Source organism: Sus scrofa, unplaced genomic scaffold, assembly GCF_000003025.6.
Source record: "Sus scrofa isolate TJ Tabasco breed Duroc unplaced genomic scaffold, Sscrofa11.1 Contig1424, whole genome shotgun sequence".
NCBI classification, from domain to species: Eukaryota; Metazoa; Chordata; class Mammalia; order Artiodactyla; family Suidae; genus Sus; species Sus scrofa.
Genome location: NW_018084872.1, coordinates 10,723 through 32,938, shown reverse-complemented (window position 1 = coordinate 32,938; position 22,216 = coordinate 10,723). Strand labels below are relative to the sequence as shown.

Sequence of the window (22,216 nt, the reverse complement as noted above, 5' to 3'; positions counted from 1 at the left end):
GGTTGTACACTAAAGTAGTAATTTGTGATTGCATATTGAGGAGTTGCTTTAGCGTTTCGTGTGCTTCTCCATATTTAAATTTTTTTGTTCAATGAGTTAAAGCATGTTCCTTTAATTAGAAAAGGCATAGTGTTGGTTTCTCTAAAATGTTGCCTCTCTGGTGTTCTCATGTGGTGCAATAGATTAAGGATCCAGTGTTGTCACTGCAGGGACTTGGGTCACTGCTGTGGCATGGGTTCAGTCCCCGGTCTAGGAAATTCCACATCCCCTGGGCACAACACTCCCCCTACACCACAAAAAAATAAATAAATAACATGTTGCCTCTGGGCAGTAGAATGGAGACAAGGAAACCAGTTTGAAGGATACAGGGAGGATAAGGCGTTTAGTTTTCAGGCTTCGAAGTTTAGAGCTTTTTGTTTTATCTGCTACATTTATTAGTTTGACCGAGGGTACCCTTTGGGGCTGGAGTGTAGATTCATCACCAATGTGGTGACGGTATAGCTTTCAGTGTTTCCCATTTCTGAAATGACCCTGTGGTTAGTACAATTCCTTTGCAAAACTTCTCATGGACACCAGGGGGCAGCCTTGACCATCCTCTCCACCTGAAGCCCTGGTTCCCTTTATGGCCGACTAACCCGCCCCTCTTTCTCCTGGCTGATTGGGACTTTGAGCACAGACAGCACAGCACCAGCAGAATGCAGTGTGCCTTTGGAAATCTTGAGATGCTGTCGGTAGGTCTGTAGATGTCCTTCCGGGCCTGCGCTGTGGTGTCCCAGAGTATCTCACTGGGAGGGAACATCAGCCACTTCGTGGGATGACTGTAAAAATGATTGTCTGTGTTGTAGGCATGGAGAAAGAGATGAGCCTGAAGATGGAGAAGGATGGATCCACCATGCCCGTGAGTGTCCACACCTGTGGGGGCAGGGTGGGGGAGCGCAAGGGTTTTCGGTGTTTGCTTTGAAGCCCGTGTTAATTCAGTACCTACATTCTAGTCACTGTTGGTAACAGGAATGGAATATAAGTAAAGCCCAGATTCTTCATTTGAGGAGCTTCTGGCCTCTCTCAGGTGCCCAAGGATGTGACCATCCGCCCTTAGACTCAAGCCAGGCATCCTGAGATGTTCTCTGGGAGAAAAATAATATGTTTCTAACTTTGTATATTGATTGCATGTTAAGATAATTATATTTTGGATATGTTGAGTAAATTAAATTATATTATTAAAATAATTTTCACCTGTTACCTGGTGGCTGAGTGTGTTAAGGATCCAGCATTGGAGTTCCTGTTGTGGCTGAGTGGTAACGAACCCAACTAGTATCCATGAGGATGTGGGTTCGGATCCCTGGCCCCACTCAGTGGTTTAAGGATCTGGCGTTGCTATGAACTGCAGTGTAGGTCACAGACACAGTTCAGATACTGAGTTGCTGTGGCTGTGGTTTAGGCTGGCAGCTGCAGCTCCAATTTGACCCCTAGCCTGAGAATTTCCATATGCCTTGAGTTTAGACCTAAAAAGACCAAAAACAAAAACAACAACAACAACAACAAAAAATGGGCAGGGGTGGGGAGGATGCGGCATTGGCACTGTCTATGACTCAGGTTGTGGTATAGGTTCCATCCCTGGCCCGGGAACTTGTGCATGCCATAGGCATGGCCAAAAAAAATTAATTTCACCTGTTTTCTTCTTACTTTTCAAATGTGGCTTACAGAAAAATTTTAAATTACATAGTTTGCATTACATTTCCTTCCAGCAGCTCTATATCTTCTGTAGTAGATACAGACTAGAAACCAGCGTTCCCTGCAGTGAACATTACAGCAGGATTTGTCCCAGGGCTGGAGGCACCAGGGCTGACCGCCTGCATGGCAGGTGTCAGGAAGGCTGGATTTGAGCTAATTGAAAACTTTTTTTTTTAACTTTTAGACTTACAAAAAATAGTACAAAGAATTCCTGTAATTCTTGCACTGTGCTCCTCAAATGTTAATATTTTCTGTAATCACAGTGCCGTTCTGTAATCACAGTGCCGTTATCGGAATCAGGTAACACTGATTATTATTAACACAGTTACACGGTATTATTGTCCATTCTCTAAGTATTCAAGTCTTATGACCTTCTGGCGCAGGATCCATCGCAGGACCCTGTGTGGCATCCGTCCACACGTTTGGTTTCCTTCCATTCCTGGCAGTTCCTCACAGTCTGTCTGTGTCCTTCCTGACCTTGACACTTTAGAAGCGTGCTGGTCATGGTCAGTTGTTTTGTAGAATATCTTTCAGTTCGGGCTTATTCACTGTTTCCTGGTGATCAAGTTCAGTATCATGCATTTTGGGCACGTGCACATCAAAAGCGACCTTGTGAATGTCAGCACGTCCCATTATAGGTGGAACTGACCTTCACCACGTGGTTAGGGTGGTACCTTCCAGGTTTCTCCTCTTGAACTAAGTTTTAACTTAGTTAAGAATGGAATCTGCCAGGTAGATAAGACAGTAAAGTGATGCAGGAGAGTTGTTCTGGCCAAAGACAGGAGAGGAGGTGTGTACTTTATAAGAATTTGTAAGGCTGAATAATTGCATGTGATCGGAGGGTACTATTCATATGATAGGTGAGGCCAGGCCGCCAGGGCCATGGATATCATGCCGGGAGACTTGGAATTCATGGCAAAATTGGTAGGTAACCACTGTGGGGTTTTAAGTACGGAGCATCGTAATCTGGTAGTTCAGAGGGTGGAGTGGAGGCTGAGACTTAGGTAGAGGCATCACTGCTTGGTGGCATCAGGAGTGGCCCTGGTGGCTAGAGAATCTGTGAGGGCCACTCAAAATTTCTGCCTTGGACATCTAGTGGTCAGTGTTGCTGATAACAACCAGAGGGGCCTTGTTTCAACAGGTCCACCGTCCACCTCGTTGTCTAAGCCACAAACCTGGGGTCATCTTGGACGCCTCCTTCCATTAGATTCCCACCAGCAAGGTCTCTGGTTTCTGCATCCAGAAACCATATGTTGGAAACCCTTCTGTTTTTGTGGAGCCTGTTTTAGTCTTCTTAAATATAGTGGTAATTTCCCAGCAAATTTCCCCCTTCCCAGGTTAGTCTCCTCTCCTTCTCCATAAGCCAGGTGGTTCCCCTTGATTCAAACCCCTTCGTTGTTTGTTTTGTTTTGTTTTGTTTTTTGGCCGCCCTGCAGTATGTGGAGTTACCAGAGCAGGGATCGGATCCAAACCACAATTGCATCTTAAGCCACAGCTATGGCAATGCCGGATCCTTAACCCACTGTGCTGGGCTGGGGATCGAATCTGAGTCCCAGTGCTCCCAAGATGCCGCTGATCCTGTTGTGCCACAGTGGGAACTCTTCCCTGTTCTTTGGGCTAAGCTCAGACGCTGCATTGAGCCTGCCTCCCTTCCACATCTGCCGTCCGGCAGCCACCCACCCCTCCACCACACACTTGCCCAGCCAAGCAGGGTTCCTTTCCATTGTGGGTACGTGCCCTTTTGAGTTGCTCTCCGTCTTTCCCACAAGACCACTAGTTTGATGAGGGTGAGAGGACGTGACTGCCTTGCTCACAGCTGCACCACAGCACCTACCGCAGTAAACACCGCTGGACGGGGCAGTCAGTAAAATTAGGAATAGAGGAGGGGGTGGAATTGTAGAAGTCCATTTTTAGATGTGGCTTGAGACACCTGCGGGACCTGTTTCTCAGTTCACGTTTCCTGTAGGCAGTGATGAGTACATAGCATGAGCTCAAGGAAAGGCTGGGTTGGTTTGGCTTTAATAGGCCCGAGGGCCCTTAGCACACAGGGGTTAGTTGAAGCTGTAGGATTCAGTGAATTTGTGATTGAAACATTCTTCACCTTGATCCACAGTAAAAATATATTTTGCATCTTGGCTGATAGATACGTATGACACTTCTCAACACATGTATTTGTGTGTATATATATTGTGTGTGTATATATTTTTTCTTTTGGCTCTGTGCATGGCTTGCAAAAGCTCCCAGGCCAGGGATCATACCCAAGCCACAGCAGTGACAATGCCAGATCCTTAACCATTAGACCGTCAGGAAACTCCCATGCCTCTGTAAAACAAGTTGCACAAAACAGTATCTACCTTTCTTCGTGTGATTCACTCTGATTTTTTTCTTTCCCATTTCACTTTTTAAATTCCGACTGATTGGCCCTGTAAACTTCTCATGACTCATGGTTAGGCTGTGCCCCAGTGTTTGCCTGGAGTGCATAGAATGAGCACCATGGAGGTAGACGGTGGGGGAAGAGCCGGTGGACCCTGGGCACAGGGCTCCCAAGGGCCTCACACAGCAGTGACAGCTCTTTCTGGATGAAAATCACTTTGGGGAGCCAGGTCACATAATCCCAACATCACCACTGTGGCTAATGGCACAGTCGCTTCTGGGGGGCCCTGAGGCCTCCCTCCTGCATGTAATGAAGTGTCCCCTCATCTGTGAGAGGGGGTACCTGATGTGCTCCCCCACCCCGCTCCCCAAACCAAGTCTGGGTGTTGCTTTGAAAAGTAATCCCAGTTGCAGTCTTGAGCCAGCACTGGGGGGTGGCCAGGCCCAGATAGCTAAGGCCACAGGACCATCAGTGGGGCCTTAGGACTCATCTTGGAAGTTCCCGTTGTGGCTCAGTGGGTTGAGAACCTGACATAGTGTCCATGAGGATGTGGGTTCAATCCTTTGCCATGTTCAATGAGTTAAGGATCTGGCATTGCCGTGGGCCGTGCTGTAGGTCACAGATGCAGCTTGGATCCTGCAGGTGTGGCCCTAAACAGTCTCTTGCTTTTCAGCTATTGGTCTGCAGTATTTTTCACTTAGAAGGCAATTTATTTTTTTATTTTTATTTTGTTTAGAATGGATGTTTATTTGGCCACAGCCACAGCAGTGACTTAATATGGGATCTCAGTTCCTAGACCAGGGAATGAACCTGGGCCCCAGAGGTGAAAGTGCTGTATCCTAACCACCAGACCACCAGGGAACCCCCTTATTTATTTATTTTTTAAGAAATCTAAAAAACTGAGTTCACTTGGCATTTCTAGCATGTCTCTGTGAGATGTGGCGGGGGTGCCACTGCGCCAGCAGGTTCAAAGTCACGTGGGATGAGTGTGACGGATTGGGGGTGCAGGTTCTCTCTTCCACAAGGATGGGAACAGAGAGTGACTTTGTGGCTTCTGTGCTCACTGTGAACTTGCAGCCCAGACTCTCAAGTCCCACTGTCTGTAGCCAGGCCTTTGTGGGTCCTCGACGGTGAATGCTTGGTGGGACAGGAAGGAGAACAGGGGACATGAAACAGGGTCCTTTTGGAAGGATATGATTGCTCTGATTGATTTAGTATCTTTTCCTGTTTTTTTTTTTTTTTTTCTTTCTCGGCTGCACTTGCAGCATATGGAAGTTCCCAGGCCAGGGATTGAATCTGAGCCACAGTTTCGACCTACACCACAGCTGTGGCAGCGCTGGATCCTTTAACCCTCTGTGCCTGGCCGAGGATTATATCCGAACCTCTGTAGCAACCCAAGCCTTTCAGTCAGATTCTTAACCCGCCGTGCCACAGCAGGAACTCCTTGATTTGTATCTTTATTAAACATGGACTAGATTGCCCAGCCCAAGAAGAGAGGGTTGGGCTGGTTTTTATGATGGTAGATCCCGCAGGCTTTCTGTGCTATTTGATTAACAGTATAAAGGGCTGAGGAATGTAAAAAGCGAAATCCTAGAGGGCTGGAAAAGGTGGCTAAAATGGGCCGCAGCTATAAATTCCTCATAAGAGCTGTTGCATTTTGAGTTCATGAGGCTTGTGGCCTGGGCAGCTACAGAGCCCACTTACCTGGGCGAATTTGTCCCCAACTAAGGCCTGAGCTTCCAGCTCCGAGCTGCCTGGTTCAAACTCCTTTAATGGGTGGGGTGAATTCACTTCTCCTCTGGTGGACGAGTTTCATGCGGAACTGGAGAACTGACGATACTTTCCTTACTGGGGAAACGTGGCTTATTTCCCAGATTGTTGCTACCGTGAGGGTTATGGGAGGCACAGGGGGCCGGTTTCCTAGAATTGACGTGGGGATTCCAGTTGAGAATAATAAGCACAAAAGAGTGAGTTAAGATGTACTAATTTAGAGTGGGAAATGTAACAAGGTGGGATATGTCACTCCAGGCCACTTCCATGGGAGGCAAGACTGGGGGTGGTTCCTTGCTGAGAAGCACAGCACAGGAGGTAAAGGGGATGACTCTGATGTCCAGCGTTTCAGTGACCTGCAGCACACGGTCGTGGCACCAGCATGTCTGTTAGGAACCTGGGGTGGCTTCACTTCTCTGGTGGACGAGTGACCTGTAGTCTCCCACAGGCTGTGGTCCAGGTAGTGGCCAGGGTTGAAGTCCCCTCCAGGCTCATTTTGGGTGGGTGGATCTGCTTCCAGGCTTTCATGTGGCTCTTGGCAGAGGGGGGCTCTTCCTTTCCATGTGGCCTCTCCTTCTAGCTTTTCAGAGCTGGAGCTTGCTGTAAACAGTGACACCCCATGACTTTCACTTTCTTCTGTTCTTCTGTTCTTTAGAAGTGGGTCACTGGGTCCGGCCTAATGTTGGGGGGAAGGAGGCTTCACAAAAGGATTAGTACAGGCGGTGGGCTTGTTGGGGCCATTTTAGGGGCTGTGGCAACAAGTGACTTCTGGCTCTAGTGATGGGTCTCACCCAAGCTAGTGTCTTTTGGGGGGAACCGTGGGCTTCTGTCTGCAGGATGGGCTGCCCTCTCCCAAATGGTACTGGAACGGGCAGTGGCAGCTCATGGCTTTTGCATTTCCCTTTTCTGTGGCCTAAGCCAGGGCTTTGTTCATTGGACCTTCAGATGAGGGCTCTGAAGCTGCATGCAAAACCGTGTGTGTGTGTGTGTGTGTGTGTGTGCGCGCGCGCGCGTGTGTGTGTGTGTGTGTGTGTGTGTGTGTGTGTGCGCGCCTTTTGCAGAGAGGTTGAGTCCACAAGGACCCTGAAAAGTTTACAAACCACTGGTCCCGGTTGACCTGGGACTTCCTTTTCAAGCTCAGGTCAAATGTAAGACCAGAGAGCTGATTGATTATAATCAATAACTAATTGATCAGTTATGCTGACACTTAAGATTAAGATTTTTCCCTAATCCTAACCCTAACTCTAATAATTAAAAAAAAAGAAACATTCCCAGGTCACTTTATCTGGCATTTTGGATGTTATTAGATCAGATTTTTTTCCCATTGATACATAAAGTTTACTTAACAAGGTTTGCTTCCACATTGGTGCTGGGAGCCTGGTCTTCTAGTGCCCAGGGGCCATTAACCCCTAAAAATCCTTCTTAGGAAGAAAACCTATAAAGTCCATGTTCTTGTGAAAAGCAAAATCCTAACCAAGTGTGGCTCTTGGGAACCCATGTTTGTGGCAAAGGTAAGAAGGTGAGGGGCTGCTGGAGGGGAACTGAAAACTCAGTGGCAGGAAGACCCAGGCCATGAACATGCAGCCCAGACCCTGCTGTCTGTGCCCTCAGCATCGCTGGTCCCTATATGCCATGGAGTCACCCTGAGGTAGGGTCGGAATCACACGTATTTGCCATTTCTACCTCCTGAGGCCTGAAAGTCATTTGAGAAACGTTTCCATCCAAAGTAGCTTAATAATAGTACAGATAAAGCATCCAGTGTGTAAAAAGGTTGACACTTTCTTTTTAGTTTTTAAAGTTTTTTTGAAGTACAGTTGATTTACAGCTTTGTGTTCATTTCTGCTGTACAGCAAAGTGATTCAGTTATACATATACAAGCATCCATTCTTTTTCAGATTCTTTTCCCATCCAGGTTATTGAGTAGAATTCCCTGTGCTGTACAGCAGGTCCCCGTTGACCATCCATGCCATAGAGAATAGTGAGTACATGCCAATCCCAAACCCCCGATCCATCCCTTTGGTGACCATAAGTTTGTTTTTGAAGTCTGTGAGTCTGTTTCTCTTTTGTAATTAAGTTGACTGGTATCATTTTTAAAAATTAAATTTCACATGTAAATGATAGCATGTGGTATTTGTCTTTCTCCATCTGCCTTGCTTCACTTAGTGTGATCATTTCCAGGTCCAAGGTTGACGCTTTTGAAATTTCTTTACATGGAACCCATCACCCCCAGGGATCCCCAGCTTCACGAGACACTTAACCATGATGATTTTCTCTTTTATGCATGTGACTCTTTTTGGCCCAGCCACACAATAATTACACTTTCTCCTTTTTAGATAAGAAGAGAACGTCTCTAGGCTGTCTGTTCAAACAGGAGCTAAGACCTTCCTTCTAATCATTAGAACAGTTTTCCCAGACCTTAATATAACTAGATGTGGTTTGGTTGGTTTTGTTGTTATTGTTTTTAAGCTTCCCTTTGCTGTTTTTTTGTTTGTTTTTGTTTTTTTCCTTCAAACATGTTTTTAAAGGGTGTGACCAGTTTAGTCAGGAGGAAGTTACAGAAGGATGTTTGAGGTTAAGAAGCTGATGACCAGACGTGTGACCTGTGACCTCTTCCGCCCACAGGGAACCTTGGAGGCCCCGATGGAGAAGGCTCCTGTGTCCGTGGCCTGCGGAGGGGAGAGCCCCCTGGACGGCATCTGCCTCAGTGAATCAGACAAGACCGCCGTGCTCACCCTGATCAGAGAAGAGGTAACGGCTTCCCTGCTCTGTCCACTTAGGGCTCCACCGCTTAGTCAAGCCCACGTGCCAGCAGATGGATTCCTTCTGTGCTGGTTTGGGTTCTCCCTTCCCAGCTAGAAGCTCCTGTTTCCTGCACCTGTAGCTCATCTAAGGGGCTCCCTGGGAAACCCCACATTGGTGCTGGAGTCCCGGCCTTCTGGTGCCCAGGGGCAAAGCTGACCTTAAGAATTTTTGTACACTTCTTTGTCTTTTGGCCTTGAAGTTTCAAATATGGAATTTGGCCACCTTAACCCACATAGGTAACTGTATCAGGGCCTTCATTTCACAGAGGATATATGCTCGTGCCTAAAAATTCCTTAAATTTCACTTTGTATTTTATTTTTTAGGCCATGCCCTTGGCATGTGGAAGTTCCTGGGTTAGGGATTGAACCTGTACTACAGCAGTGACCCAAGCGGCTGCAGTGACAAAGCCAGATCCTTAACCCACTGCCTCCCAAAGGAACTCTGAGAATTCCTTAAATTTTAGACTTGTCGGAATATAACATTGTTTCTTACCTACCTCTCTTCTTTAATTAAGCAGTTCAGCTCTCATATTCCTGTATCATGTTGACAGAATGTCTTCTGTTCAAAATAGACCACTGCTAGGCCTTTCCTGGGTGATCTGAAAAATATGAAAGAAACTGTTAGACACTATTAGTCTGTTACTACCCTCTCCTGTTGTTTCTGTACTTTATTTTTTGTGTCTGGTTTGTGTTTTTATTTTTCTTAAGATTTTTATTTTTTCCATTATAGTTGATATACTTCTATCAATTTCTACTATACAGCAAAGTGACCTGGTCATACCTATATGTATATATTTTTTCTCACATTATCCTCCATCACGTTCCATTGCAAGTAACTAGATATAGTTCCCAGTGCTACACAGCAGGATTTCATTGCTTATCCACTCCAAATGCAGTAGTTGGCTAGTGGTGCAATAGATAACCCATCTGACCACAGTTTGTGTGTTTCTTGATGATTCCGTCTTTTAAAAAAATTTCTGTTGACGTGTAGTTAATACACAATGTCGTGTTAATTTCGGCTGTCCAGCAAAGTGATTCAGTTATACTGTACACATATCCATTCCCATATAGGTTATCACAGAATATTGAGCAGATTTCCCTGTGCTGTGTAGCAGGTCCCCTTTGAGCATCCATTCCATATGCAATTGTATGCCTATGCCAATTCCAAGCTCCCAGTCCATCCCTCCCCCTCACCTTTCCCCGATCATTTTTTTTAGATGCCACATGTAAGGGGTATCATATGATACTTGTCTTTCTCTGTCTGACTTCACTTAGTATGATAATCTCTAAGTCCATCCGTGTTGCTGCAAATGGCATTATTTCGTTCTTTTTTTTTTTTTTTGTCTTTTTAGGTCCACACCCGTGGCATATGGAGGTTCCCAGGCTAGGGGTTGAATCAAAGCTGTAGCTGCCAGCCTACACCACAGCTCATAGCAATGCCAGATCCTTAACCCACTGAGCGAGGCCAGGGATCAAATCTGGGTCTTCACAGATACTAGTCGGGTTCATTAACTGCTGAGCTACAACGGGAACTCCTTTCATTCTTTTTATGGATGAGTAATATGCCATTATAGGTACGTACCACCTCTTTATCCATCCCTCTATCAATAGACATTTAGTTTGCCTCCATGTCTTGGCTGTTGTAAATAGTGCTTCAGTGAACATAGCGATGTATGTATCTTTTTGAATTATGATTTTTTCTGGATAGATGCCCAGGAGTGGGATTGCTGGATCATATGCTAGTTCTGTGTTTAGTTTTTTGAGGAACCTCCATACTGTTTTCCATAGAGGAGGCACCAATTTACATTCCCACCAACAGTGTAGGAGGGTTCCCTTTTCTTTGCACCCTCTCTAGCATTTATTGTTTATAGACTTTTTGATGATGGCCATTCAGACCAGTGTGAGGTGATACCTCATTATAGTATTGATTTACATTAGGTTTCACCTTTTTTTTTTTTTTTAAGATTATCCCCTCTGTGTAGCAATTTTATTTTTATAATATAAGAGTAATTAAATACCTCTGACCTAACTCTTTCAAACCTTTAAAACACACCAATATGTTGATAATATGGGGAGTCAGCTAGTCCTGTTGTTGAAACTTGAGAGCTGTGGTAAGGAGGTCCCACAAAGTCTTATAAATGAGAAAAACAACTTCATTTTTCTCCTGAGAGTTAAAATTACGAGAGGACCACCAAATGCATCAGAGCAAGGATGTGCCTGGTCCCTTGAAGCAGACAGGCTGATTTCTAGTTCTTGAGATTCTGATGAATGGCATCAAAAGAAAGAAAGAAAGTACCAGAGAGAAGCACAGAGACATGTAATCAAAGGAGAATAGCAGATGCCCTTCTAAGCTCTGTGCAGAGCAAGTGGAGTTTGAGGTCATGAATCTAGAGTATTAGCGCCAGTGTCCCAAACATAGGGATACAGGTTCTGACGAGCAAGATCTTGCATCTCCTGAGGCACTGAACTTCCCAGCCCCATCCTGACTCAGCCTGAAATCTCTGCAGAAAGATAGTATCTGGTTATGCCAGCTCCTGCCGCTCTGATTTTGTGGCCATTTCATTTTTCGTCCTGATTAAATCGGTGCTCTGGCACCTACCTTGGTTAAGGTGAGTCTCTGCCAGACGTGGCTTAGCTGGTGACCTGATGCAACAGTGTTCTGGGCTGAGAGCCAGACCCTGACCGAGGTGCAGTGCACAGAGGTTGTAATTACCACTTGGACCTTTCCTAGGAGACGTTCTGCTCACTTTCACTCTGATGACCACATTCCAGCTTCCTGTGTGGCTGAGAGCAATTCCCCCAGTTTGTGACAGCTTTATATCCAGATGTGGAGGCATACATTCTTTTGGCGGGGGTGGGGGGGGAACACCCCTATGGCATGCAGAAGTTCCCAAGCCATGGATCAAATCTGTGCCACAGCAGTAGCAATGCTTGATCCTTAACCCACTGGGCCACCAGGGAACTCCAAGGCTTACATCCTTAATGTAGATTGAATAACTTGGGGTGGACCTGGTTGTGTGTTGTTTTTAGTCTCTAACCTTAAATTCAAACTGTAAGAAAGTGAATAGGTAAAACCAAGCTTTATCTCCTTTGTAATCTAGATAATCACTAAAGAGATTGAAGCAAATGAATGGAAGAAAAAATATGAAGAAACCCGACAAGAAGTCTTGGAGATGAGGTTAGCCTGGAGGTTTGGGGGATGGGATGGGTACCTTTTGCAGTTATTAGATTTAACTCAAAGGAAGTGATGACAGTATCCTCTTTCCATAGAACCAGCTGATGAGAACTTCAGGGCGTTGCTAGTTGCACCTGAACTTGTGATTGATGATGTCATTTCATGAGTACTGCTGACCACTTACATATTCAAATGCTGTAGCTTATTTTGGATTGTTCAGAACATTACAAATAAGCAGAGCCCACATAGCTGTCTTTTGAAAGGACCAATGTGTGCAGAAACATCCATTTTCAATAGAGTAATAAGATTTTTATTGACATATTCAGTTATGGAAGCATTATGATTTATAATCTTTTTCTAAAATGAGTTACACACGGTAGCTTCAGATTTCATAACAACGAAATAGATGATAAAAAGCATATCCACAGGAAATAAAACAGACTTTAAATCGAAATCCTTTTATTTTTGCTGCTCACTCCCTAGAATTAGCAGCTGTGAAATTACTAAAGATGGCATCAAAGAGTGGGGGGTGGGAGCATAAATAACTTAGAAACAGTGCAGTCAGCACTTGAATGATTAAGAAACATTTTCAGTATGATCACTCTAATTTGTGGCCCTTGTATTTTTTGGGTTTTTAAGCATTTACTGGAGTTAAGTCCCTGAGCTGGCATCATGGGGAGGAAAGCACAGCCCCTGACCTTGGGGAGCTCACAGCAGCTCCCCAAGATGCAGGGTCAAAGTGATGGGCACCAGCAGTGAGGAGTGGGGGAGTGGTCACTTTTCACTGAAGGGCCACAGGGAGACACCCCCAACCCTGGACAGGGTTGGGAAAAGATTGAACTTTGCACAAAGAAAGGTTAACATGGCAGGGTGATCTTGAAAGATATTAGAATAACTAAAATACTTCTGAAATTAAGACAATAAATAAAACCTTGTTGACATAAAAAAAAATGCACAACTTGAAAGTTGAGAGTTAAGTTTTATTTGGGGCAAAATTAGGACATTAGCATCTCAGGTAGCCCTGAGAAACAGCTCGGAGGGAGGGAGGAGGAGCCAGGATGCATAGGAGTCTTTGCAACTAAGGGCCAGTAGTAGGAACCAAAGAGGTCTGGGCTCCCTGAAATCATTCCTCGGATATGCACCTCAACTCTGGGTGGGGGCAGTATCCTGAGTTTTTACAGCCCTCAGGACTCACCGGCTCACCCTTGGAGGTGGCTGTGTTCGCAGATGACTGTGACATCCTTTGTTTTGTTGACTTATCTAGAGCCCAGGTGGCGGTATTCCCAAAGAGGAAAGAGGGACTATCAGGATATATGTGATAAAGGTGAGGGGAGGTGCGTGCAGCCGAGCACACCTTTCATGGAAACTTGCTGCTGGTCTCATGAAGGTCACTGCTAGTCACAGGCATCAGTCATCCTGAAGGATTTCAGTGTTTTTCTAGATATGAAGAGATGCAAGAATTGGGCTCATAAAATCTTCTCCTAAAAATATCTGACTATCTGAAGACCTGTTCTTCCAGTTTTCCCAGAGAACAGAGTGCCTCACTGCTGAGCTCCACTCAGGGAGCGCTTTGGGTCAGCAGGGCAGTGGCTCACGATTTAATCCATGTAGAGGCTGATGGCAAGTGCCAAACTCCAGTTCACAAGCTGGATCTAAATCTGACAGCCTTTAAGTGGATTGGGGCCAGGAAAGCCTGAACTCAGATCAGGTCTCTTGGGAAGAGCCCCAAGAATGTCTGTAATACGATTACTCCATAAAAGAGTCACTGGAGCAGAGTTAATGGATCACCTGGAGAGTGTTCATGCAGGTGAGGAGAAAAGGCAAAAGTTGTTTCTATAAACAGTGAAAGCCTGGTTAAACATAAAATCGTGAGAAAAAGTTTTTTGAACATTCACAAGCCTTATGTTAAATGCAAAAAAGAAGAGCCCCCAAAGCAGGTAACTGGGCTTTGTGAATTTGTCAGCACATCAGTGTGTAGAATTGTTTGGGGCGGCATTTCTCCACCTTCTCCTGTCTGACAGCTCTCTTTTCTTTTGTTTGTTTGCTTCAGGAAAATTGTGGCTGAGTATGAGAAGACCATTGCCCAAATGATCGGTAAGGAAATTTCTTTCTTGGGTGTAAGCCTGAGGCTGCAAAGGTGATTTTTTTTTTTTCTTTCTTTTCTTTTCTTTTCTTTCTTTCTTTTTTTTTTTTTTTGTCTTTTTGCTATTTCTTGGGCTGCTCCTGCGGCACACGGAGGTTCCCAGACTAGGGGTCTAATTGGAGCCTATAGCCACCGGCCTACGCCAGAGCCACAGCAACGCCGGATCCTTAACCCACTGAGCAAGGCCAGGGATCGAACCCACAACCTCATGGTTCCTACTCGGATTCGTTAACCACTGAGCCGTGATGTGAACTCCCCAAAGATGGTTTTTAAATCAGAACATAAACCTCTGCCCACCACTAAGACACAGCCGATCCTCATCATTTACAGTAGTTAAGGAAGTGCCCACAAACACCGAGTTAGTTTTGCTTCTCAGGAGAGCATAGGGTTCCTGAGAGCCTGTGCTCACCAGGTTTTTGTCCATACATAACCTTGCCCTGTGTTTCTGTCTAAAGACACCTTATTTAGTCTATATTGTCAACTTGTTAACATGGAGCTCACAGCCGATGGTGCTGCAGCTCGTGCCTGGATGCTGCCCACCTGGCACATGGGCTTCCCCAAAGTTCCCTCTGATATCAGTCTTAGGGCACAACATGGCACTTCAGCCTGGGCTTGGGGCGGTTTCCAGATCACCAGCAGGAAGCACAAAAGTGCAAAAAAAACCTGGCCTTAAGTAGACCGAAGAGGATGCTTATTCACGTATGAAACAACGCAGAATGTCTCCATTTGTCCTCGGACAGGAGGGTCTTACCAGTTGACCCCAGTTCTTAGCTCTGTGTCCCCAAACAGCCGGGAAGGACCCACACATATTGATTTGGTGTCATATATATGTTTTAGGGAACAGGCAGATCACAGATACAGCCATTGCGAATAATGAGCATCCACTGCATTAGGTCCATGTTAGTGAGCAGCACACACTTGACTTCTAGCACCAGGGTCATGGAGTCTCGTGTCCTTTGTGGCCCCGGGACGGGGGAGGCCTCTGTTTCAGTCCTCACTCTGATGCAAGCTTTGCTTTCCCTGCGTCAGACCCACTGGTGCCTTTAGAAAGGGCAGCGCTTTACCCTCCTGCATTGGATTGAGAACCTCTTGTAGCCCCTGTTGTAAGGACCAGCTCCCTACGTCAGAGTCGGGTCTTTCCAAGAGGATGTTTTCTGCCGTCCACACCTCTGGCCACTTGGTCAGCTGCGCGAGCTCCTGCCCCTGGGCCTCTGCTCCAATCTCTCCTCTGCCAGAGGCTGCTGGGTCTAAAAAGCCACCACAACCCCCACTTCTTGCCCTGCTGTTTCTCCTGCATCACCAGTCGCTGCATCTCCCTGCCAGCATGTCAGTGCTAAGGGTGGAAGCTTTGCCACCTTCCCTGCTGGGCCCCCACCCAGGGTGCTGCCTGGGGGATGGGAGGGGGGCAGCTGTCAAGTGTTTGTCCCCCTTGCTCTTGACCATGATCCACAGAAGACGAACAGAGGGCGAGTATGACCTCCCAGAAGAGCTTCCAGCAGCTGAGCATGGAGAAGGAGCAGGCGCTGGCCGACCTCAACTCCGTGGAGAGGTCCCTCTCCGACCTCTTCAGGCGATATGAGAACCTGAAAGGCGTCCTGGAGGGGTTCAAGAAGGTAGCCTGGCCCTTGCCTTCTGTCTCCTTGGTGCTGTCACCTTGCTAGGGGCAGGGGTGCTCCAGGGGTGTGGGTGGCCTTTAAACAGGGAGTTGAGTTCCCTGTTGTCCTTGTATCTTCTGTTCCTGCGGAGCTGGAGATCCGCACCCCCCCGCCCTTCCCTTTTCTTTCTGTGGTGGTTCGGGCATCTGGCCCCCTGGGTGGCATGTCCTGGTCATTCCTCCCCTGGGTCAGGCCAGTGAGCCCTGGACACAGCCAGAATGTGGGACTGAGTGTAAGAACCGCGTGACCCTCAGTCCTTAGGAGAATTCTAGAAATGTCCCTTTTATTGATTCAGAAATATCCCTTTTCCTGATTCGCCCAATGAATATTAGGAAAAGTGAAAGGGAGTCTGGCCATAGCAGTGAAAAATTCAGGCTGCGTATTCTAGAAGAAAGTAAGTGTAAAATTTCCAAATGACCTTTTTTTTTTTTTTCCTTCATTTTTTCATTTTAAACTGTCGCTTGGGAGCAGAATGAAGAAGCCTTGAAAAAATGTGCTCAGGATTACTTAGCCAGAGTTAAACAAGAGGAGCAGCGGTACCAAGCCCTGAAAATCCACGCGGAAGAAAAACTAGACAAGTAAGAGCCTGTGCATGAGAATATTATTTGCCGTGATGTCCTTGGGAGATGGACAGAGGCAGTGTTTCAAAACTGCAGATTGCATTTGCATGTGTGTGTGTGTGTGTGTGTGTGTGTGTGTGTGTGTGTGTTTTGCTTTGTTTTTCTTTTTACTGCTACATCTGGCTCAGGGTCTAATTGGAGCCACAGCTGGTGGCCTGCACAGCAGCCACCCGAGTGTGGGATCCAAGCTGCATCTGTGACCTACACCACAGCTCGCAGCAACGCCGGATCCTTAACCCACTTAGTGAGGCCAGGGATCCAACCCACATCCTCACGGACACTATGTCGGGTCCTTAACCCACTGAGCTGCAATGGGAACTCCTGTTTTATTTTTGAATAGGTAGAATGGTCACATAGTTCACAAGACTAAAAAGATATAGTCTCTCCCTCCCACCCCATCTCCCTTCCACTGAGTTCCCGCTTCTTTCCTCACCCCAGATCATCATCATTCTATCATCCTCCCAGACATACTTTTTCCTTCTTTTTCCTCCCAGTTTGGTGAGCTATAGTTGACGAGTGACCTTATATAAGTTTAAGGTGTGCAACTCCTTGATTTGATACGCGCAGCACTGTCCAGCACCTTGGTGTTAGCTAATGGTCATCTCGTCACATAATTACCATTTTTAAAAATGTGGTGAGAATCTTTTTTTTTTTTTTTTTTTTTTTAATGCAGGCGATAGCATACCCTTGCTTTTTTCATTTAGCAGTGTATTTTGGAAATTCTTTTCATGTCAACCCATGAAGAGCTTCCTTATTTTTTTTTTTTAACAGCCACATGATATTCCATTGTTGGAATATTTCCTTCATCTACCAGTCCCTTCCTGCTGGACATGTAGGTTATTTGGAACCTTCTGCTGCAGACAGCTCTGCAATAAGTAACCTTGTACGATTATCACTTGGAAGTGTTGGGTGAGATCTCTGTGTTAGAAGGGTCTGCAAAAAGTTCCCTGGGCCAGGGGTGGAACCTACGTTATAGCAGTGACAATGCCAGCTCCTTAACTCACTGAGCCACCAGGGAACTCCTTGACTCCTTGTTAGACTTTTATTACTTTACAGCCCTACACAATGTATGAGAGCGACTCTTGTCCCTACAACTTTGCCAACAGATCACATTTTTGTTTTTTCGCAGTTCTAACCAATGAAAGATGGTAATTCCATTTAGTTGGGACTTTTTTATTTTTTGGCAAGCAGCAGCATTTTTTTTCAATTATTTATTTATTTATTTTCAATTTATTTTTTATTTTTATTTATTCAATGTAATTTGGATTCATGTTTATCTTATGATTGAAATTAAATGTATTTAGTGGCCATCTACACATCTGTTTGCTTTACTGTGAATGACTGTTCTTCATCTGGTTTTCTATTGTGAGTTTATATATTTTAAATATAAATGTATTAAGGATGGCAGCCTTTTGTGATATAAGTTGTGAATAATTCTTCCCATTTGTTATTTATCTTTAGGCTCCTCCGCTCATAGTGGTTTTTTTTTTTTTTTTCCTTTTTTAAAAGTTTTATTGAAGTATAGTTGATTTACAATGCTGTGATTATTTCTGCTGCACAACAGAGTGACTCAGCTACACTATACACACATCCATTTTTTTTCAGATTCTTTTCCCATTTAGGTTATCACAGAATATTAGGTGAAGTTCTCTGTGCTATGCAGCAGGTCCCCCTTGATCATCCATTCCATATACAGTAATGGGCATGTGCCAGTCCTAAACCCCCAGTCCATCCCTCACCCCCTCCTTTCCTCTTTGGTAACCATAGTTTGTTTTCGAAGCTTATGAGTATATTTCTGTTTTATAAATAAGTTCATTTGTATCATTTTTTAATTTTTTATTTTTTTTATTTCCGCAATACATTATTTTTTTTCTACTGTCCAGCATGGTGACCCAGTTACACATACATGTATACATTCTTTTTTCTCACATTATCATGCTCCATCATAAGTGACTAGACACAGTATCATTTTTTTAGATTCTGCATATAAGTGATCTCATATGATGTTTGTCTTTCACTGTCTGACTTAGTATGATAATCTCTAGTTCCATCCATGTTGCTGCAAATGGAGTTGTTTCATTCTTTCTCATGGCTGAGTAGTATTCTATTCTGTATATGTACCATATCTTTATCCATTCATCTGTTGGACATTTAGGTTGCTTCCATGTCTTGGCTGTTGTGAATAGTGCTGCAATGAACAGTGGGGTGAATGTATCTTTTTGGATGATGGTTTTCTCTGGGCATATACCCAGGAGTCTGCCCATAATGTTTTTTGATATGCAGAAAGTCTCTTTCGTATAGTGAAATTTATCAATCATTTCTTTTATAGCTTTACAATTTCCTGTCATCACAACAAAGAGCTTCTCTCTGCTGAATGTAAAACATTCTCTCATGCTTTCCCTCTAGTACTTTTAGGGTTTAATTTTTTAATCCTTAAATCTGATACATTTGGAATTTATCCTGGGGAATAAAGAATGTAAGAAGGATGCCTCCAACTTTATTTTTTAACTAAAAAGTAATACATACTTGTATATTTTGCCATCTTCCTGTTTGCAAAGCCTTTTAAGTCCCCACTTTCCCGTTCTCACTTCCAAATGTTTATCATGTGTCCTTCTGGTCTTTTCTGTGAGCCTTTGCATGTACTACCCAACATGGCTTCTTCTTCTTTTTTTTTTTTTTTTTTCTTTTTTTTTAAGGGCCATACCTGCAGTATATGGAGGTTCGGGGCTAGGGGTCGAATGGAAGCTACAGCTGCCAGCCTATGCTTCAGCCACAGCAACGTCAGATCTGAGCTGTGTCTGTGACCTACACCACAGCTCACAGCAACACTGGATCCTTAACCCACTGAGTGAGGCCAGGGATAGAACCCACATCGTCATGGATACTGGTTGGATTTGTTTCTGCTGCGCCACAGTGGGAACTCCCTGGACTTTTACATATGTATACATGTACATATATATATACACGTGTGTGTCTCTGTGTGTGTATATATATATGTGTGTGTACATATATATGTGTGTGTGTGGAGTCATATAATATAAGTTTCCGTTTTCATTTAATTGTATATCGTGGCCTTTTTTCATGTCAGAACTTCTCGCTCAGTCTGATTACCTTCATCAGGCTGTAGACTGTTCCATTCCTTTAGTTGATAGGTTTAGACAGTTTCACACCCTTTCTGTTGCAAACAGTGCTTTCGTGAATGTCACTGTGCACTCGCCATGGTGCCAGGGGAGCGTGCTGCCGAGGGTAGGTTACTGAGACGGAGCTGCTGTGTCAGGACATATGCCTCATAAGCTGTAATAGTTCCTGTGGGCATCACCCTCCACAAAGCAGGCTGTGCGTTTTCATTCCCCCATCAGCACATGAGCCTGTCTCCTTGCATCTTGGCCAACACAGAACAAGATCATCCTTGTTCATCTTTGTGAATCTGATACATTTTAAAAGTACATTTTAATTTGCATGCCTCTGCTTACTAGTGAGTGTTTAGCATCCTTTCATCCAGTAACTGGCTATTTATTAACTGACGTTTATGGTTTTTTTAGGAGTTTTAGGGTAGTTTTTTGGCCGCCGGGTGTCATATGGAGTTCCTGGGCCAGGGATCCCATCTAAGCCGCAGTTTCAACCTCCGCTGCAGTTGCAGCAACACTGAATCATTTTGACCCACTGTGCCAGGCTGGGGATCAAACCTGCATCCTGGCACTGCAGAGATGCCTCCAATCCCATTGCACTGCAGTGGGAACTCCATATTTACAGTTTTAAGTTTTTCCTTTTGCATCTTATTAGTAAAATCATGTGTAGGTCTCTGCTTCATAGATGACGATGGCCCATATCCTGACTTAAGTTGAATTACATAGCTCGGCAATTCCTGTCTTTCCTCTGTCATGAAGTCTGTGTCTCACAGACATCAGCAATTAGCATCCTGGCTCTTGAGCTGTGACTGACGACCGACCATGTGCTTTTTGCCCCTTCATTCCATCACCAGAGCCAATGAAGAGATTGCTCAGGTTCGAACAAAAGCCAAGGCTGAGAGCGCTGCTCTGCATGCGGGGCTCCGGAAAGAGCAGATGAAGGTGGAGTCCCTGGAGAGGGCCCTGCAGCAGAAGGTAAGAGGGGCGAAGTGTGACCACCACAGCGATCTCTGGTTCTCCTTGGCTGCGGCTCCCTTTTTGTGGGTCTGGAGGAAGGGCGCTTATCCCTTCACTCGGATACTTTGGTCCAGCTCCTTTGGGAACTGACTCAGGTGGAGACAGACAAGATGAAGCATTAAACCCAAGAGCTTATCAGTGGCCCTCCTACAGGCAGAGTGCAGAGGAAGCTGCGTTAACCCAAGGTCTGTAGAGCAAATGTTTAGTTAGGGTCTGAAGCTACCTTTCTTCTTTTCTTTCTTTCTTTCTTTTTTTTTTTTTTTTTTTGTCTTTTTGCCTTGTCTAGGGCCGCTCCCACGGCATATGGAGGTTCCTAGGCTAGGGGTCGAATTGGAGCTGTAGCTGCCAGCCTACACCAGAGCCACAGCAACGCAGGATCCGAGCCACGTCTGCAACCTACACCACAGCTCACGGCAACACCGGATCCTTAACCCACTGAGCAAGGCCAGGGATCGAATCCGCAACCTCATGGTTCCTAGTGGGATTCATTAACCACTGCGCCACGATGGGAGCTCCTCTTTTCATTTTTTATGTAATATGTGAACCTGTCTCCCCCCTTATTGCAATCGTACCCTCCAGGGGCTCTTTCAGAACATCTGGAGTGTACTTGGTTGTCCAGCTGGGAGATGCTATGGGCCTCTAGTGGGCGGAGGCCAGAAATGTTGCTAATAAACATCCCACAGTGCACGGGACAGCTCCACAGCCAAGACCGAGCCACCCACATGTCAGCAGTGCTGTGGCTGGGAAACTGCTAGATAAGTAAAAATCAGTGTTGATAACGATATCTATCTCTCGCTCCTCAGCGGTTCTTAGACCTCATTTTGTGTGTGCCTCTAGGGCTTTTCTTACTATGTCTCCAGTCATGTTCTGTGGCATCCATTCAGCCGGGGCAGGGTCTTTTATCGTGGGGTCTGATAAACCCCTAAGACAGTGTTTTCTGAATTACTCCAACTCCAGAATCCCAAGTCCCTGGAGATGCTGATGGATAGAATGAGGCCCAGATAGTTGTGTTTTTCACAAATAGCCCCATGCAATTCCTATGCTAACAAGAAAATTTGAGAACTAAGAGTTTTGAGGACAGACTTGAAAGGGGATACCCTCACCCCCTGCTCAACTTAAGCATAACTTTGTGAACATGTGACCGTTGTCCCGGGAAGAAGGTATGGAGCTTGCCTTTAAAGGGCTGGTGATGGAGAAAAGGTAAGGACCACTGAGTCTAGGATGCCTTGGTAGAGTTCAGCCTTGGGACTTGGGACCCTTTGACCGTGATCCTCTCTCAGGACACAAACCATGTAATCACATCCCTTGCCTTTCAGAACCAAGAAATCGAAGAACTGACGAAAATCTGTGATGAGCTGATTGCAAAGCTGGGAAAGACAGACTGAGTACCCCGGTTAGCTCAGCAGATCTGCATTTGGCTGCTTCTCTCGTGACCATGATTATCTTGCCTTATCCAGGAATAATTGCCCCTTTGCAGAGAAGAGAAAAAAAAGAAAAAAAAAAAAAAAAAAACTTCACGAAAGCACATGCCTACTGCTGCCTGTCCCGCTTTGCTTTTGAAGCAACAGCCCGGAGGGAGGTCTGGAGTTTGCACAACCACCAAAGGAGGGGCTCGCCTGGCCATCCCGTCTCGGTTAGACGGGCTGCCAAGGCCACTGGGAGTTCTCCATCTTTAGTTGGATTTAAAGTTGTCTTTACTTTCCCCAAGTGCATTCAGTTTATGAGTTTGTGGCCACCTTTGGGACCATCTCCTGTCCACCACCTGATTTTTTTTTTAATTCATCTTTTAAATTTCATTCTCA

At 45.3% G+C, this 22,216-nt stretch overlaps 1 protein-coding gene across 1 annotated transcript in view; it reads left to right on the top strand.

Moving 5' to 3' along the window:
- Window positions 1-21,926, top strand: part of LOC106506226 (transforming acidic coiled-coil-containing protein 1) — a 54,117-nt gene extending 32,191 nt beyond the window's left edge. The window contains 8 exon segments of the mRNA XM_021081309.1: window positions 846-898; window positions 8,498-8,623; window positions 11,778-11,854; window positions 13,902-13,945; window positions 15,447-15,607; window positions 16,121-16,227; window positions 20,252-20,372; window positions 21,731-21,926. Coding sequence (XP_020936968.1) covers window positions 846-898; window positions 8,498-8,623; window positions 11,778-11,854; window positions 13,902-13,945; window positions 15,447-15,607; window positions 16,121-16,227; window positions 20,252-20,372; window positions 21,731-21,799 — 758 coding nt within the window. The 3' untranslated portion in view covers window positions 21,800-21,926.
- Window positions 21,927-22,216: the final 290 nt, after the last annotated feature.